This window comes from Periophthalmus magnuspinnatus, chromosome 18 (genome assembly GCF_009829125.3).
Source record: "Periophthalmus magnuspinnatus isolate fPerMag1 chromosome 18, fPerMag1.2.pri, whole genome shotgun sequence".
NCBI classification, from domain to species: Eukaryota; Metazoa; Chordata; class Actinopteri; order Gobiiformes; family Gobiidae; genus Periophthalmus; species Periophthalmus magnuspinnatus.
The window spans coordinates 20163561-20179924 of NC_047143.1; the positions used below are offsets into that span (position 1 = coordinate 20163561).

The following is a 16364-nucleotide window of genomic DNA, read 5'->3' on the forward strand; positions in this document are numbered from 1 at the left end:
AAACCCATCCAGACACGGGGAGAAACATGCAAAACTCCACACAGAAAGAAATAATGTACAGTGGATTTTATCAAGAGGGGATGGAATTATAATAATAATAATAATATATTTTGATAGCAGTAAAACAAATTTGGCTTTTGGAAATATTACTACACTAAGATTAAACTGCAAGCCAAGACTTTTTCTGTTTTTGGAAATGAATGAATAAATGCATACATAAACTACAAAATGTACACTTTGTACTCAGATGAAACAGGTCTAAGTAGGTTTTTGAGAGGAAGTGGAAATAGTCACACCTCACCACAATTTCAGTGTCAAGGCACGTTATGTAAGTCTACCACCGACATCAAACTGTGCTGCATTTATGATCCTCTAATGTCACTCAACTGAATGGATAATTTAAGTTAAGCTTGTTTTGCATATATAACCATAGGGTGTGTGTGTGTGTATATATATATATATATATATATATATATATATATATATATATATGTGTGTGTGTGTGTGTGTGTGCGTGTGTGTGTGTTTTGTTGCATTGTACTTGCCTTGTGCACAAGTGTAATGACAATAGCGTTGAATCTAAAAGTCTGATTATGTTTTTCAAACCCTCTCGGTGGCATACCCTTACACTTCCTGTCAAGTGAAATGAGGAAAACCACAGTTAATCATGTGACTAAAACATCTCTAGTTTTCATATAGTTTTTGAATTTGAAACAGTTTGCATCTGACACTACTCTAGTGTAGAAATACTTGCTTTACAAAGAGAAACGGGAAGTAGAAAGAGGAAGCTAAAAAAGGAGGAAGGACAGAGGTGATGGAGGCAGATAGTAGCAGCTTAGGCCACGGCACGGACACAAATGAAGGTAAGTTTGTTCAGTTTGCACTTGCTCATTACTGTGAATGTCCTATCTAAAATTTCTTACAGTTTTGAACATTTTTTTGTGTTTTGCGAAGAATGTTGAGGTGTGTTCATTCTTGGTAAGGTATTGCTCTACCTCAGTATAGCCATATTACATATCACATACTACATTTGAATAACCTGCCTAATTTTTAAAGTTTTTATTAGTTTACCATTTGAGTGTTTATGTTGGTGAACCATCCTTGGCTATTGCTTTCAAATAATTTAACTGTTGCTAACGTTACTAATCAAGCGAGTATTCATTAGTCAGCTGTTATATAACTAACTACTAACATTACTGTTTTTTACAGTAGTTGTGATATGTACACTAATCCTCCAGCTAAGGTACTTCTGACCAAGCAAGCACACTCCAAATCAGGGGATTGGGTCCACTGCTCTTGTTAAGCTGCAATAGTGACTGTATAGAATGAATCAAATGCAGAGGACAAATTTCCCTACACATTGCCTTACCATAGAAATAATTCATTCAGGGTTTTTTTTTTATAAAAGCAAAAGTTGTTAACTCCACAAAGCCATGTGCTCCCCAATTTAATTTAATTTGCAAAAAAAAAAAAAAAAAAAAAAAAAAAAAACAATCAACAGAAGTACCAGCCTTGGTTTTCCAATCTTTTAAAAATAATTTAATGTTTAATTAACCGGTGAAGTTGGTTATTAAGCACTACATCTGTGCTGTTTTACCCTCAAATGGCATTGGACATGCCATTTATTTAACAACAAAGATTATAATAAATTTGTGGCCTTTTAAAAAAGAGTTTACAGATAAACAAGTTATTAGGTAAAATGTCCTTGTATGTTTTGCTCACTTTTATTCAAAACTTCAAACCTGTATGTAGCCAAAAACTTCACAGCCATCAACAATTTCAGCACTACAAAAATACAGGATTGGCATCACAGTTTATTGACTGCACATCAGTATATTCCTATCATTGTGTTAAAGTTTCAGTTTCTCAATGTATGTATTCTTCCCATATTAGGTTCATTTTAAAAAGCCTTTCATCATTAGTCGTAGCTGGTAGTTGATGGCTTTTAAACCTTGATTTTGAGGCGAGGGGGTGTTTTGTCTAAAGATACATCTCAATATATATAGTATACTGACTATAATAATAAAGCTGTCAAAAAGCTGCCAAAAAAAAGCTTGCAGCGTAATCTCTCAAAAAAGGGTCTATAATTATATTGCACTAATTTTACAGTACATTCATCACTTCTCAACATTTTAGCGATATCTGATGGATTGCTTGTTGTAACTGGGTTACAAAAAAATAAAATAAAAATAATCATTGTTTTTTATCCATGACCATTCATGACCCCCACAATAAATTTAACAAGAATCATACTTGTACATGTAAAATGAAAAATTAGTACTGTTGTTCAAAACTATTAAAAATTACATTATTAAATTAAGTGCTCAAAATTGTGCTTATAAAGAGGAAACTGAAATCCATGACTTCCAAAGTTAGTTATTACAGGCCTTGCTACTTTTCCATTATAGGTTTAATGGGATTATATTTATTTTAGAATAATCTATACACTGTTGAAGCTTTGAAATGTATGATCTATTTATATAGTATTTAATAGAAGTGATAATAATTGATGATTTCTGTTTTGTCTTTCTCAGCTTACCCAGTCCACTGCACTGAGGAACTCCTTCTACCTTTCTTCACAGACTGTAGTTTACAATCCATCATGACCACCCCTGCATCTCCTTCATCCTGTCCCGCAATGAATCACAGCCCTGTTTCTCCTATATCTGATCTCCGGCTGGTCCTATTAGGAAGAAAAGGTGTTGGAAAAAGTATGGCCGGGAACACCATTTTGGGAGCGGGATTTGAATTTGGAAAACCAACTGAAGAATGTATCAAAAGACGTGCAGATGTGAATGGGATTAAAGTAACAGTGGTTGACACCCCAGGATGGGAATGGTACTACCCACTCAACAGCACCCCAAATTGGGTTAAACGCGAGACTTTACGAAGCATTACCCTATGCCCCCCAGGACCTCATGCCATCCTGCTTGTGGTTAGATCCTGTGCTTCTGTCAATGAAGATTACATTAAAGAAATAGGGGAACATCTTTTGCCACTTGGAAGAAACATTTGGGAGTACACAATAGTACTATTTACAAGAGGAGATGAATTAGGATTAGTGTCAATGGAACAACGCATTCAAACTAGTCCCGGATTGCAAAAGCTACTTCAAAAATGTAAAAATAGATATCAAGTGATTGAGAATCGAACCAAAGAAGGGACACAGGTTAAAGAACTGATCAGGAAGTTGAAAGAAATGGTGGAGGAGAAAGAAGAGAGGTGCAAACATTTGGGGATGGATGCTGCGGTGCTATCAGTACTGGAGGTGGACGGGACGAGGAGAGCGAGAGAGAGGAGGAAAAGACAGAGACAGATGGAGGCCCAGGCACAAAGAGGGACCATCAAGACTGCTCTCATCAGTGAGTTATTTAACAGACTATGTATGCAAGTATGATAGGCACTACTGTTTGAGACGTAGCTTTACTTTTAGACCACACACTTTATAGTAATAAGACTTGATCAGTGCAGTACTTAACTTGTCAATTTCTGAAAAGTTGTGATTAGGCAATACAAATGCTGTCTCAAAATTGGATCGTCCCTGTTAATTATACCAAATTATTTTTAGCCTACTATTTAGTTACTGGTTTAATTGAGCCTAAGGTTGACACGTCGCTTTATAAATGAATACTGTACATAGTTGCTAAATTGTAAAGTAGCTGTTTACTTTTTATTGGTTCCACACATTTGGGGTGATATATATAAGTGAACACCGGTACATATTTTCGTCATTAATTTGCAGTGGTGGAATGTAACAAAATGAAAGTAGTGATTTACTGTACTTAAGTACAAATTTTAGATATCTGTACTTTACTTACCAGTAAGTACATTTTAAAGTGGATCCTTTACAATGATACTTCACTACATTTGAGAGAAGGTAGCTGTACTTTCTACTCCACTACATTTTTAAAAAGAACTGAAAAGTACAAGTTTTTTTCATTATTGTTTGAGACCTGCTGAAAAGAGCACAAAAAAGCTCCAAAATCTGCACAAAATACTCTTTAAGTACATTTTTAAATGAGTACTTTAATACTTCTACCTAAATAGATTTTTTCATGTGATACTTTTACTTGAGTAAATTTTTTTGCTCCAGTATCTGTACTTTTACAGTAAATAAGTAACAGAACTGAGTACTTCTTTCCCCACAGCTTATTTGTTGTTTTGAATTATTTGTGTATAGAATATTGAAATGTAGTAGTTTATTGTTTAATATATTCATATAACAAAATAAATGTTACATGAATATAAAAAAATATAAAATGATATGCAAAATAAGTAGGCTAGTTTTATGAGGAAAATACCAATCAATGGGTTTCAGAATGATGAAAAAATTAGTTGTTGCCATGGTCATTATTAATTTAAAATAAAATATTATATCTTTTAAATAGGAAAAAGTCCTCAAAATGCATATAACTGGAAATGAATAACTTTTCTTTACCTTTTGTTCATAGGTGACAATCTGCAGTGCTCCGAGTCCGACGTCCACCACTCCTTCTCTAAAACCCCTCGGCGTCTTCCAGAAATCCGCCTCGTTCTTTTGGGGGAGCGAGAGACCGGAAAGAGCTGCGCCGGGAACACCATCTTGGGTCATTCTGGCCTATTCCAAGCTGGAACAGTTACAGAGGAGTGTGTTCGTAAGCAGGCCAACGTCTCCCAGCGACACGTGACTGTAGTGGACACACCTGGATGGGAGGGAGGCGTCATGGGAGCCACACCTGAACGAGTTAAAAGGGAGATAGTTACAAGTGTTGGTTTATGCCCGCCAGGTCCTCATGCATTTTTGTTAGCTTTACGAATCGATACGGCGGTTAGAGAAAGCCATATTTGCAATCATTTGGAGCTGTTAGGTGAGGACACTTGGAGATATACAATTTTACTATTTACTCATTGTGATCAACTACGAGAGGGGGTCAGTATTGAAAAACATATTCAAAAGGGGGGTAAAGAGTTGCAGATGCTATTGAAAAAGTGTAAAGGCAGATACCACGCAATAAGCTATGCAAATGGGTTACAAAAGGCAACGCAAGTAACGGAATTGCTGGAAAAAGTTGAAAAACTGGCAACGACAAATAGATGCGAGGCTTTTTCAGGGTTGGTTTGGGAAGTGAAGACGCTAAGCAGGCAAAAAAATGAGAAATACAACCAACGTTTGAAAGAACTGCAGGAGAAGATGTCACGGCAAGAGGCGGAGCTTAAAAAACTGAGGGATAGGGAGATGAAAAGTTTGAGGTGGTTTTTTGAACGCAAGAAAAAGTCAAAATCGTCCGGGAATTTGAAAAAAGAAGAGGAGGAGGATGAGGAAAAGAGGAGTATTGACCAGAATATTGAAGAATTGGAAGAAAGGATGAGACTGATGATAGAAGAGAAAGAAAGAGAAATAATAGATTTGAATGTTGAGCACGAGAGGATACTGGCCGAGCTGCACAAAAGTAAACGGGAGTCTGAGGAGGCAGTTCTTAAAATTGAAATTAAAGAGAGAGAGACTGAAGAACTGAATGAACGAATTGACGAACAGCAATCAAAAATACTTGATCTTGAACGCATCGCAGTCGGGCATGAACAAGATAAGAGACAATACAAGGAGGCATTCAAGGAGTGTGATAATGTAGTACAGAAATTACAACAAAATGTTAAAATGGCGATGGGTGATTGCGCAGAGTGGAAGGAGAAAGCGGCAAAGTTAAACGAAGATTTAGAACAAGCTAAAAAATGCTATGAGGATGATGTTGAGAAAATAAAACAAGAAAAAGAAATTGCCCTAAAAGATTTTGAGGTTAAAATATCAAAAATTGAAATTTTGTTATGTGAAAAGGAAAAAGAGGTTGTACAAAACAGAAAGTTGATGAATGATGAAAAGCAGAAAGCGTTGGAGAGTATTGAAAATAATAAACAAGATATGCTAAAGAAAATGGATGAGATGGCTGGCCATCATAAGAAGCAGTTAGAGGAAGTTAAGCTAATTTTGAACAATGAGATGCAAGACAAACTTGGCGAAATGGACAATAAACTAGAGATGTTGAGGATACAGCATTTTGAAGAAACTGAACACATTTTAAAGCAACATCAAAGTGAGTTGAATGAAAAAATGTCAGAAAACAAAAACTTAAAAGAGCAGTTAACAAAAGAGGCTAAAGATAACATGGAAATCAAGCAGAGAGAGTTAGCGTCAATGGAAGAAAAATACACAGAATTAATGAAAGAAAAGTCCAAAGAGTATGAAATTGAAAAGCAAACAATTATGGAAAATCAAAAACAAGAAATACATAAGAAAGATGAAGAAATTACTAAACTAAGTAAGGAAATTCAAGATAATTTGAAGAGACAAAAAACTGAAATAGAAAAAATTAAGGAGGAATTTTTAAAAATGTTAGAAGAAAAAGAAAAAGAGATGGTAACACTACGTCTAAAGCATGAAGAAGAGTTGAATGCAAACATGTCACAATTTGAAAAATACAAAGAACAGCATATTATAGAGAGAGACAAAGAGATTCAAGACCTCAAATGCAAATATATTGATGAGATTAATCAGAAAAATAAAGAAATTGAGAACATTTTGAAAGAAAAAGGTGAAGAAATTGAAAAACTTGGAACTAAAATTGAAGAATTGAAGCAAAAACAAATGGAGGAGAAGGACAGTATGTCAGGTGTGCAGGTAAAACTACAAGAGAGAGAACAAGAGATATTTAAGTTGACAGAGTGTTTAAAGGAAGGAGAGAAGAAACTAGAAGAATTTGAAAACACAAAAGACCACGAATGGAGACAGATCGAGCAAAAATTGGTTGAGAAAGAACAAATAATACAAATGCTCAGTGAGAAATTAAAAGAAATTGAAGAAATGCTGCAAAAAAAAGATGATGAAAGGGGACAGATTTTGCTAACCCAGAAAAAAGAGGCAGAGATCCAGCTGGAATTTCGAAATAAAGAGATAGATGAGATAAAGCAAAAACTTTTAAACAAAACTGAGAAAAATTTTGAAAATGAGAAATTAGTCGAAAAACTGACAAATGAAATTGCGCAGATTCAAAATGAACTCATGTTAAAAGAGGAGGAGTACGGGGAAGTCATGAAGATGCAAGAGAGTTATGTCCAAGAAATTTCTAAATTGAAAAACTGTGTCAAAAATCATGGAGAGGTTGAGGAGGGTTACAGAAGCAAAGTAAGAGAAATGGTGGAAAAACTGGCTGAGAAAGACAAAGACTGTGATCAAATGCGACTTATAATTGAACAAACAAAAGCAGAACTAAATGAACTGACCAAAAAAATGGAGAGAGAGATGACAAACTTGATCCAGGAGTATGAAAGAAGTATAGAAAGAAAAACTCAAGAATTAGAGATTATTGTGAATGAGAAAGATGAAGCTATAAAATGTTTGAAACAAGAAAAGCAACAAAAAGTAATGGAAGTTATGGAAACTTTAGAAAATAGTCAAAAGAAAACTGAGGAAATTGAAGGAAAAATGGCAGAGGAAATGCAAAAGCTTGAAATAAAATGTAAAATATTGAAAGAAGATTGTGAAGAGAAAGATAAACAGTTTAAAGTTAAAGAATCTGAATTTGACAAAATTTGTAAAAACTATAAACAAGAGATTTTGGAGTTAGGTCAAATCAACAGCCAACTACAAAAGGAAAAAGAAAATATAAAAAAGGACTTTGAAAAGCAAGTTGCAGAGTTGGCAGAGAAACTAGAGAAAGATGATGAGGAAAAACAGGATTTAAAGGAGAAATTTAAAGAATTTGAAATTTGGAAAAAAGAAAAACATAATATTGAGGAACAAGTGTTGAATTTTGAACTGAAGCAGGAAGAATTAGTCCAATGGGAAGTAGCTTTGGCAGCAAAACAAAGCAAACTTGATGAAAAAGATCGCGAGAGACAAAAATATATCGAACAAAAACAACGTGAATTTGAAAAAATGTTAGCAATTCTTGAAGAAAAGCAAAAAGAGTTAAATTTTCATGGTCAAGATTTGCAAAAGAAAGTGAGAGGTTTGAAAGACCAGGGAAAAGAGCTGAAAGACAAAGAGTTTTGTTTAAAAAATCAAGAACAGGAGCTGATCAACTGGACATCACAGTTGAATGCACAAAATGAGCACGTTAGCTTTACGACGCAACAACTGAACGAAATGGGCCGAGAATTAGCATCGCTCAAACAACAACTACAACATAAAGACCAAAAGTATAGGCAAATGTTTGAAAATTTAAATAAATGGGAAGTTAGTTTGCAAGAAAGAGAGACAGAGTTAAGCACGAGGCAAAATCGGTTAGATTATACGCCTAAGGAAGAAGACGTTGAATTTATGTACCAGGATATAGGCAGAAAAGATAGGGTTCAGAAAACGGCTGAATTAGCATCTCGAAAAGGCAACAACTGTCACTTTGAAACACTGCATGAGATAGCGGAACAAAATGAAAGCAAAGAAACACAAAATAAACAAGAAGTAGATAGCGTAAAGGTTATCAGTGACCTTACAGGGCTTTCAAAACAACCCAAAAACTACAAAGAAACTAGCGATTTGACTATCTTGATGTTAAGAGAAAGTTGGTCAGCACGTTCACCATCTGGGGTTAGTATCCTGACAGGAAAAGAAGAAGAAATGTCCCAAATAAACGGTCTAAACTTAAGGTATTGGAGCGGGGGGATAGCAGGAAGGCAAGTATCAATCGTTGAACCACAAGGATTGAAATGGCAAGATTGTACAAATACTTCAAGTGAAAATATACGAGATGCAGTAACTTGGTGCGAATCCGAGCCTGATATTGTCATCGTAGTATTGCCTGTTTTTTTAACCTGCACAGAAGCATACAGAAAAGCCATAGAATATAATGTTAACTTAGTCGCGAGTGACATATGGGAGCATGCAATGGTGCTATTTACATGGGGGGAGACTTTAGGGGTAAACATAGAACAGCATATACAAAGAAATGGGGAACATAGAAAGCTAATTGAGAAATGTAAGGGCCGATATCATGTATTGACAAGCAAGAAAAACAACTCAAGCATTGCGAAACTGTTTGAGAAAATGAATGAAGCTATAAACAAAAGAGACGATTTGGTAGTAACAGGCGAGACTTAAGATAATTCAGTTTTGCAAATATTTAAAGTCAGTGGTACTAAGTGCATACAATTACAAATGGTTTTATCCAAACAGCATTTTGAAAAGCTACCATTTGTTTAAAAAAACACTGCTTTAACATCATTGACTAGGATCTTGTTAATTTGTGACTGCGAAAATCCAATAATTAATTTGACAGTTTCAGATGAAGCAAGTCAAAATCACTAGCATCTTTGTTCCCAGATAAAATGATTGTTTTTGTAGACCGCTGCAGATTGGTTGGGCTTACACGCTCTATTCAATTGATTAGAGTGTGCTAGCTTTCATTTTAAATATGAATTTCATACGAGTGACAATACAAATACATTGGTGTGGCAGTGTTAGATATTAAATGGTCTTTTGAGTTTTCTACGCATAAAATGAAAAACGTCTTAAATTGCGCATGTCACCGTAGAAACATATTATTTACTTTAAAATATGTTTGGCTGTGTGGTTTCATTTTAATATGTAAAAAATGTGCCTTATGATGGAAATATCTATGAATAAAATTATGTAGCCTCAATGCATGATTCATTTTCATACAGAGCAAATAAAACAGCAAATAAGCAGCAACGTGCAGTGATTTCAATCGCATGGTTGGACCACACAAGCGAGCGATGGACACGAACTTAAGGGGCTACCAGACGAAAAACAAGATCTTTTCAAATCTAACTGAGACCAAATGTAGTCTAGGTAAAACTTAATCTGTAAATTTGCTAGTCTTTTTATACTGAAATTGATATAAAGAAATTACATCTACATAAACATTATAGAGAAGAATGTTTTTGAACATAGTTTGTTTGTACTTATTACAAAACTTACTAACTACTTAAAGAAACAAAAAAGTAAAATAAAAATAGAGAAAAAAAATTTCAGAAAAAAATACCAAAAAATAAATACAGGTAAGTGATTATATTTACTATCTTTTGATCTGTTCCAAAGCCTAAAACATGCATCTAAAAATTGTTCAGTTTTGATTGTGATTTTGTCCTATTTAGTCCTGATGTACATTTGGTTTGGTACTGCTTTTGTCCTGGTTTAGTCCTGGTCTAGTTCCAGGTATAGTGCCAATTTTTATATGGTATGTATGTAAAAGTTTAAATGCAGTCTGTTGCCCTGTTCCACCACAAAACAGTTCTTCCCCTGCTTCTCCACCAGATGGCTACCTTGCGCTAGTCACCAGATCACGCTGAGTGGCAATCAGTGTTGAAATAGTGTTGAGAGTAGTCCCTGACAGGGAGTTGATGGCAAAATAGTCTAGTCAAATATTCCTTTAATCATGTTTTACAATTTTCAGCGCAAATGGCTATACTTTTTAAAAAGAAAGGAGCACACATACAAAGCATGACTATCACGCCTGTGCTCCTTCTTGACTAGAGGCATTTCAGGAGAAGCAAAAACCGTCTCGCAATTATAACCCCATGGTGCCTCCCACATGCGGCGCGGACCCCTGCTTTGACAAGTAAATTATGACTCTTGATGAGAGGAGTACAGCTTTTTCTGAACGCAATTTTTTGACAGCCGGGAAAATGCGCGTTTGGATATATACAACAAGTTTCTATCAACCCTTTTCGAGGCCAGATGCAACATCCAAAAACACTCATGTGCAATCATCGGGCTAATAATTATGGAGTGTGTGAGTGCTGGTCTCTATCTCCAACATGGCAGAAATGTTTTTTTAATCTGTCCATTCATTCAGTAGGGAAAAAAAAACGTTTTGCCTTTTGGAGGGATAGATGAGAGGGTGTAGCATGTCAAGATGGATCTAGCCGTCTTTGATCATCTCTGCGGGGTGGGCACTGTTTTTGAAAAGGCGCGAAGAAGACGGGGAAAAGTTGCCAAATTACGGTTGTTGATGCACACATAATTTTCATACATTTTAGGCGTAATGTTTTAAGATACCTGACAAAACAGCCATAAAGTGTCATTTAAAATACTCCCTTTGCACTTTTAAGTCCATAGATTTATCCATCGTGTAGCTAATTTGGCACAATTGATTATAAGCTGGGTTGATTACACACTGCAACAGCTAGCCATTAGTGATTTTGCTTTCTTCGACAAATCCAACTTGGTTCATTATTTGCCCACAAGTTAATTTAACTTTCTTATCCTTAAATGCGATGCCTACATGATTTTGTTCATCTGAATAGACTTTATATGGATCATTATAGATAGGCAGTGGGAGGAAGATAGCAATTCTACACACACAGGAAATGAAGGATATCTCATTATTGTTATGTGGAAAATTCAATTAATGTTGTTTTAAACTGGAAGTTGAAGCAGTACTTTTATGTACAAATTGATGTTTTAGTCCGGAAACTTTTACTTGTAAACGTGTTAAAGCAATGTACTTGAACAGGGTCATGGAAGACTTAAAGATTCCTATGTTCAAAGCAAATGTGTTTTCTATCACTGTAAATTGACTGGTTCTGTACTGCTTCTGTACTATGTGAATGCCAGGGTCAAAAATAATAAGAAAGCATTTGAATCAGGCATAGAGTACAAGTTAGTTATAAATTACATATTCACTTTGTATTGCAAATATAAAGAAATGTGGACATCAAAACAGCACATTATCGGTCTTAATACAGATCTATGCAGAGGATTATGAATTACTTTTATATAAATCTTCTGGCCAAAGTAAACGCAGGACATGTAGACGTTTGTTCTTGCCTTTCAAGTTAAATCAATAGCTTTTCTTGCACAAAAAAGAAATATTTTAACCTTTGTGGACTTGATAAGCAGCGTCAGGGACATTCAGGTATGCAGATAAGAAAATGCGAAGTGACTTTTGACCTTACATGCCAAATCATACTTTCTTTTTTGCAGCAAAGGCCATAATGCATCTATTCAGGAAGCCAAACGCAACCAGCGGATAGCAAAAGTTCATAGGTCAAAGCTTGCTAATCTCGATGAATGGTGATGATAAAGCCATCTCTGGGCACTCTCACATTGGTTTTAGCTAGAATTTGCGAGGATTAACGCTACGTGCTAACCCTAATTTATCTTTATTCGGAGCCTTTTAGCACTTTTGGACACATTTACATGCACTGCAGCAAGCGCTTACAGTCAATCACAAATGTTAGACACAAATTATGAAGCGACATTAAAAACACAAATTAATGGTTCATTGCTGATTTCTATTAAGGTACGTGCACTCTCATTTGAATAATGGTCTTTCTAGCAATGTTGTGTTTTTTTTTCCTTGCCTGTACTTGACCCGAGAAAGGAACAGACGTGATTCACCTCCATTAATATTCAAGTGGGCCGTAATACCCCGCGTTTATTTTGAGCTCTCTGTAATTAGCGCAGCAGTCTGATAAATCATGTTTTGATTGTGAAAAATGAGAGGCTTTGTTACAAAGGAAACATGTCAATGTAATACAGAGACAGATGTTTCAAGGCCTGAGTTTAAAAGAGGAACAATAATTTTATCTGTAGCTCATAAAAGGATCAGGATACTGTATTTTCTAGAATATCAAATAAGAGTAGGTTTTGATAAATGTATTTTAAGCAGATGCTTTGTCTAGCAAGGTAATACTAAAGATAAGATAAATTCAATTAAGTATTTTCCTTAAAAAGCTAGTCCCAAGCCTGGTTAAAAGTTCAAAGTTATGTGAGGAAGGGCATCTGATGTAAAATCTTTGCAAAACAGGTAACATTTCATAATACACTATTTCTTCATCATGACTTGTCTTTCCATGGAAAAACAGCTAAAACAGCAGCATTAGCAGCATTCTCTATAGCAATATATATACTTTTTAGGCCATACTAGAATAGAATGAATATTACTCCCAAAGGACAAACACTTCCACAGAAACAAGCAGAAGAAAGCCAAGCCAATTAAGAATTAGGTTTGTGGAGATGCAAGCCATCTGACAGTGAAGAGATATGTCAGCGAAAGCAAGTTTTTCAGAGCCATAAAAACAACCAAAAAACATGCTTTGGGTAAATGTGATATACTGTGGCTTTAAGGCTCATTAAATGCAAGAGTTATTGTAAAGTGGTACTGCAAAATAAATATACAGTATAATATGGTACAAACATTATTCACCACAATGAATTCATAAATGCCTTTTCAGAACTTTCAGAAACAAGTATCAGCATTACTTCCTGGTTAACAGATGGTAAAACACTTGTATTGTAAAAGCTTTTACAATATATCTGCACAGGGGCAAAACTAATTTTGTTCAACTACATAGACAAAAATTGGCTACAGCCACTTAAGATTCTTATTATTGGCACATCAAACTTGTCCCCAATATGTGCTCATGTCTTTGCCTTTTCCGGGACATTTCCATGGATGTTTTAGAAAAATTGATGTTCATTTCCAGCAGTATCTCTCTGGAGCACGTGAGCGAGTTCTCCCGGAGAGTGCAAGAGAGGCCAAGGATTCAACCTGTGCTCTACTCAGGTATGGACTTGCCTCCAAAGGTCAGGCTTGGTCCCTCTGAGCGGTGGATTTATATCGGACCTGATGGAGCATGCGGTCAGAGAGAAGCACACCTGCACCTCCCACAGAGAATATTTGCACAACCTTTTAGAGCCAGAAAAGGGACTGCCTATAGTTACATACTGACCAATGGAGCAAGTATGTCCCAGTACATAGGAACAGGACACAAATGCCAGCTGTGTTTTGTCATAAACTTAAGTTAACTAGTTAAATTATTTGGTATTACTAACTGTGTGTTTCGAAGTCATTTTACAAGAAGCATAACAAGAGAAATCAAGGTATACTACATGGCTACAGATGCTGAAAAATAAACTAGTATTGCTAATCCAAGACAAGATTGAAAGTTGCAGTATGTAACTTTTCTGGTAGGGTGCTTTTCCTCTTACGTTCTACAGTATAAACAGAAGGCCCTCTGATTGCAAGAAGTCAAAATTGCCAGTCGTTTATGATGCCTAGTCCAAATAGTCGTATAGCCACAAACATGAAATTTGATGCCCTCCAAAGTAGTGCATAAAAATACTTAACTATGTTAATGATACTTTTAATTCAAGTTATATTGTTTGACCTATTTTCACCATTGCTACTGTCTGTAATCTATTTTTCTGATGATATGTTATACTAGAGCAGTTAGCTTGGTCCAACACGGCAGACGCCCCTAATGAGTCAAAAGTACAAAATGTTCTGGCTTTTTAGGCAGAGAGTTAGAGCAGTGAGCTATGAGATGCAAAGCAGACTTCATCAAATAAATATGATTTTTATGTAATTTTGGCAGTTTTATGTCCGTGTGTCGTAAAGGGCTTTGAAAAGGCACACAAGAGGTGGGGGAGGCAATACATTTGGATGACGAATGCCCCTCCGGACTGCATCACTTCTGGTCGAGTGCGTTCAGTGGGCCGGAGCCAGGTCGTGGAATCTAGCTAATGAGAAACACCCCCCTGAGGCTGCAGCGAATCCGATTGGCTGAAACACTCTGAGCGGCCGTCGTGATTGGCTGGCTGAATAGAGGATGGGCTACTGTCAGGATAAATAGGCTATGTTCTTATCTCCCTTGTAAAAATGCAAAATGAGCATCCCTTAGAAGAATAAAATATATGTTCATCAAATGGAGATAATTAAGACTCTAAACCACAAAACTAACAAGAAAAAATATACAATTTCAAACAGAAGTCAATTGACTGGACTAAAAGAATTTAGCTGTAAAATATGTAACCTTTAACCCCACAAGTCAAACTGCAGTGGAGGCTTATACAAGTGTCTAATAGACTTTTTAAAATCATGTTATAATTGTCTCTCTTCTCATTTACCCTCTCAAAGTTGTATTTAGAGTGAGTCATGTGTGTTTGAGTAATCTTTATTCTCATCATTCAAGAAGTCATTGCTTTGATATACCACTGCCACAATGCACGCCCACTTTCTTAATTTCTTAATCTGTGACACACATCAGATTCAGCAACGTTGCATAGTCATTTTGAGAAAAAAAAAATCATCAGCTTGCTAGCGTGATCTGCAGCTATACATAGGATGGGCCAAGAGCAAGCGGCACTTTGTTATGATGTTTACAGCAACGCACCATAATGGGGCAGGCGGGAATCAGTTCACATTGGGCCTTGCAATTTTCCAACACAGAAGTCAACAGACTAGTTTCTTTAAAGTTATTTAGATCAATATTTTAAATGTCCATGATGCACCGGTGTCAGAGTATAACTGTATAGCAGACACAAGCACAATATGTCTTCTTTACATTTTATGGTTTAAAAACATGACTTAACCCATAAGTTAACAAACCCGTTAACCTGCATCAAAACCTTTTATTTATCTGCCTATCATCATACCAAAACCTACTGAACGGAAATACTGAATATAGAAAATGCATTAACCATTTTCTACTTAGTCTAGCAGCCAATGTTCTCGTCTGCCTACATGTTTTACACCATTTGACACAACGCATTTAACTCTGTGCACTCTGTTTGCAAACTGTATATGATCTTTTCATCTCCTTCTGGTTGAATGACTTATGAAGCCTCCATACAGAACGCCACTCGGTTTTCCTTTCATTTCAAAAAGGCTATATTCAACTCAGCACAAACAAACTATGCTCCCTATATAACAAGACTAGCGCAGAAAAATAGCACATATATAATACAATACAAACAATAGCACATACATAGCAGCTTTTATTAATTCAGTGCAAGACTTGAAGCGGAGACAATAAAGGCAACATGCAGTAGAATTGTGGTATGAATAAAATATAGTTTTTTTTACAACATGCAAATGGGATATTGCATTTATGTTTTTTGGGGCACTTTGGTAAACTTAACATAGTTCAATACATAACTAAACAACATGTAGAAAAGTACATCATGAAACAAAATTTGATGTATGATAATGTGATGCTAGAGCTACATGTTTACTCTTAAAATCCAATTTATTTACAATTTTGGGGGAACTTTTCAAAATAATTGTTACCTGATCTAGTTTACGTTGTGCAAAATTAAGGTGTTTTTCTTGAGGCTAACCTGCTATGCATGCAAATTACAAATGGTTTTGAACCTTTTATCTGCCCATTTAAACACTCCATTGGTAGATTATTAAAATGTTTAAACTATTACTATTAATTTTAAAACCAAATTATGTAACTTTTGTGATTTTTCACCACCTGTTTGTATTAATTTTATTTATCAGTTATTTATTTTCTTTGTATTGCTCAAGAATACCTTAAAAAGCATACATTCACGTTGTGAGTGGGCCTACCTCTCCACAGGTGTGACCTGTAACTTGGTGTAGTGGCATCTTAATAATAAAACCATACTGTGTAAAATCTTC

The 16364-nt window shown here is 35.5% G+C and overlaps 1 protein-coding gene across 1 annotated transcript; it reads left to right on the forward strand.

Moving 5' to 3' along the window:
* The first annotated feature begins 739 nt into the window (after nucleotides 1–739).
* On the forward strand, nucleotides 740–9694 carry si:dkey-185m8.2 (interaptin). The gene is made up of 3 exons (XM_033983396.2): nucleotides 740–863; nucleotides 2535–3362; nucleotides 4452–9694. The coding sequence occupies exons 1-3, from the start codon at nucleotides 815–817 to the stop codon at nucleotides 9068–9070; spliced, it is 5496 nt and encodes a 1831-aa protein (XP_033839287.1). The 5' UTR covers nucleotides 740–814; the 3' UTR covers nucleotides 9071–9694.
* Nucleotides 9695–16364: the final 6670 nt, after the last annotated feature.

Coding starts and splice junctions, on each gene's coding strand:
- si:dkey-185m8.2 (XM_033983396.2), top strand. CDS start 815: ATGGAGGCAGATAGTAGCAGCTTAGGCCACGGCACGGACACAAATGAA. Junction 864..2,534: donor CGGCACGGACACAAATGAAG/GTAAGTTTGTTC, acceptor TGTCTTTCTCAG/CTTACCCAGTCCACTGCACT. Junction 3,363..4,451: donor CATCAAGACTGCTCTCATCA/GTGAGTTATTTA, acceptor TTTTGTTCATAG/GTGACAATCTGCAGTGCTCC.